The sequence below is a fragment of the Aegilops tauschii genome, chromosome 6 (genome assembly GCF_002575655.3).
Source record: "Aegilops tauschii subsp. strangulata cultivar AL8/78 chromosome 6, Aet v6.0, whole genome shotgun sequence".
Taxonomy (NCBI): domain Eukaryota; kingdom Viridiplantae; phylum Streptophyta; class Magnoliopsida; order Poales; family Poaceae; genus Aegilops; species Aegilops tauschii.
Genome location: NC_053040.3, coordinates 165,478,260 through 165,481,052, shown reverse-complemented (window position 1 = coordinate 165,481,052; position 2,793 = coordinate 165,478,260). Strand labels below are relative to the sequence as shown.

The 2,793-nt window shown below is 43.7% G+C and overlaps 1 protein-coding gene across 1 annotated transcript; it reads right to left on the bottom strand.

Moving 5' to 3' along the window:
- Positions 1–595: 595 nt before the first annotated feature.
- Positions 596–1,883, bottom strand: LOC109754602 (uncharacterized). Its single transcript, XM_020313520.3, has 2 exons — positions 1,461–1,883; positions 596–875 (listed from the first exon to the last, which is right to left on the bottom strand). Exons 1-2 carry the CDS (start codon positions 1,778–1,780, stop codon positions 767–769), a joined length of 429 nt encoding a protein of 142 aa, XP_020169109.1. The 5' UTR covers positions 1,781–1,883; the 3' UTR covers positions 596–766.
- Between the last annotated feature and the right edge of the window lie 910 nt (positions 1,884–2,793).

The window sequence follows — 2,793 nt, the reverse complement described above, 5'->3', positions numbered from 1 at the left end:
GAAATTTCAATGAATTAGATGGAGCCTGAATTCAATAATATCGTATCAAAGCTAAGAGGTCTCACATCTAAGGACTAAAAGAATTTAGACCCGATAAGCAGTGTTGAAGTATATTGTCTGTCTCTTTCCATCAGTTTGGACTTTTGGATGAATTGACTGAAACACAAATTCAATACTTTGGAACAAAAGAACAGTAAAATGTAGAACTGAAATATCCTCACTTCCAATTCACACGAACTCGCATGTGAACTTTGTAGCAATGTTAAGAGGCGGAAAGTGCATGCAAGACACCAATAGGAAGAGATTCATGAGGTCCAACCTCTTGCTAGCTAGGAATCATTTCAAATTCCCCCACCAAAAAAAGAGGAATCATTTCAAATTGAGGTCTAAGAAACCAATTCATAAAACTTCCGATGTTCACATTGCTTTGATGCAAAGGGCCTCCATGGGGAAAAAAATCATATGAACTGCAGTTATGAAAATCCTTTGATAAAAAAGGGCTCTTACTCATTAACTTGAAAGATTTGATAAATATATGCTTTGCATTCGCAAAATGTGACAAATCTTGAAAAGTAAGTAAAAAATAGCACAGAAGTATCCGGAATGGAGATTGCATTAGCTAACATTTGGTACAACAAAATAGTACAATTGAAGTGGAAAGAGCGGCTGGTGACTCATATAGTTTGTGCCATGCAGACAAAAGAAAAGATCTCGAATTGCCAGAGCTGTGCATCTACAGTTGTTATGAATTCCGTCATCATTCCATTCACAGAATACCGCTAACCTCCCAGTTGTCGTTGTCCTCGTCGCGGCGGGTTCTCACAGCCTCTGAGTCTCCCTCATCTTCTGGGAACCTACGATCATCCATCATACGCCTGCAAAAAAAAAATGACATGTACATATAAGCTTTAGTAAAGGAGAGTTTTCAATAAAAAAAATGACATGTCAATGAGGTTTGATCATCCCAATAAAAAAACATTTGTGAGCGGTAATGCCCTGTCAGAAAATTGAAGATTGCTGTATCAACACGGGTCATTGAATCTGAATTTTCATTTCATGGTACTGTGGTTTCCCAACGATATCCAGTCATGCCATATGGATTTGGCCATATCAAACAACCAACAAAACTGTGCTCCTACCACCACCGCAGGCAGCGGCTCAATCAACTTTGCTAACTTATTTCTACAAATTTCTATCACACTTCGTACGAGTACAAGCTCGTGCTGTACTTATTTGGCATCACCACAAACACTGTCTGTCTGTACACTTCATTATAACACCAATGAAATTCTAAATCAATCAAAAATCCTGCAGAATTCGTGTCACATTTCTGTTCCACTTCCAACATCCAAGAAATGGCCCCTTCCACCGTCGGACATGAGACTAAGCTCGGACGTCTCAGATTCTCAAGTCTTCCTACAGCATCGAGGAAAGGCAGCGTCAAGTGTAGCGAGGTTTACCTGCGGCGGTTGCGGCGGCCGGCCTCGCGGGCCTTGCGGATCTTCTTGTCCTTGGTGTTCTCATGCCGCCGGCGGCGCTTGATCTCCTGGAGCAGGCCGGCCTTCATCACCTCCCGCCGGAACCGCCGGAAGATGGAGTCCTCCCCCTCGTTCTCGTCCACCACGATCTGCACGTTGTAGCCCTTGGCGGCCAGCACGGACGTCGGCGCGCGGCGGGCGGTCATGTGGACCGCCGAAGGCGCGGAGCTCTTCCGCGAGAACGGGGCCAGGGGAAGCTGGAGCAGGGCGCTCAGCATGGAAGTGCCGGTAGGGGCGGCCATGGCTGTGGCCTTCGACTAGTCGGGCTCTGACGGTTGCTGCGCTCTCTTTGAGTTCCGGGTTTTGGATGAGGCTGGGGAAGGAAAGAGGCTGAGCCGGTGAGGCTTGGCTTATCCCCTTATTTATTTCTGAGTTTTGGAGGGAAGTGACATCTTTTCTTCCTCTTTGGAATATTCATTTCTATTAATTCTATTCTAAGAAGAATTCAAACAATGAAAAAACGGTACTAAAATGTTGTATTCCTTTTTGGGGGATAAATAGCAATAGCCACATGGAACTAAAATTACAGTTTCCTATTTCTTGAACCATTAACAACTAAATTTTGAACATTCACAAAAAAAAGGACTAATTTTTGTAAAATTAGATATGTCACTCTCTTCTTCCTCATGTTGCTTACTCATACCACCCTTGGACTAAACCACCACATATTATTTCTGACGGGTAAAAACCCTGAGTACTTGTTCCTCCTAGAAACAATAACTGAAAGATAGAGCGAGTGAGCATTTCTCCCCCCTTTTCAAAAGTTCACCTAAGAAAATGCTTTCTTTAAACCTTAAACCATATATGTCTTTTGATCAACACTGGTCTCTTCAACACTCAATTTGACTGCCCTCCACACATATTGTGCCAGAAAAATCTGTTCACGGGGTTAACGCCAGAGAGTACGACACTCAAATGGCATAGCTCAATGAATGGTGGGTTGGTGTTGGATTCGACAACAATCCCCTATGGCATTGAGCGCACGATGTAACATGCATCGGCATCGTAAACTAATTTTATCCATGGAAGAGCTAATGTTTTTTTCAACGCCAATACATGTGGTGTTGAGATAGCCAAGTTTAGCGTCGGAGAGGCTGGCATTGAGCAAAATGGTTGGACTGACTAAAGATTCAGTGAAGAAAAAGGTGAAAAAGAACACACATACATGTAGGAGTTGTTTGGTTTGGGGCAAGCTGTTCGCACACGAACACGTCACCGTGTACCCTCGACGTCGGGGGTGATGCACCGCAGCTCA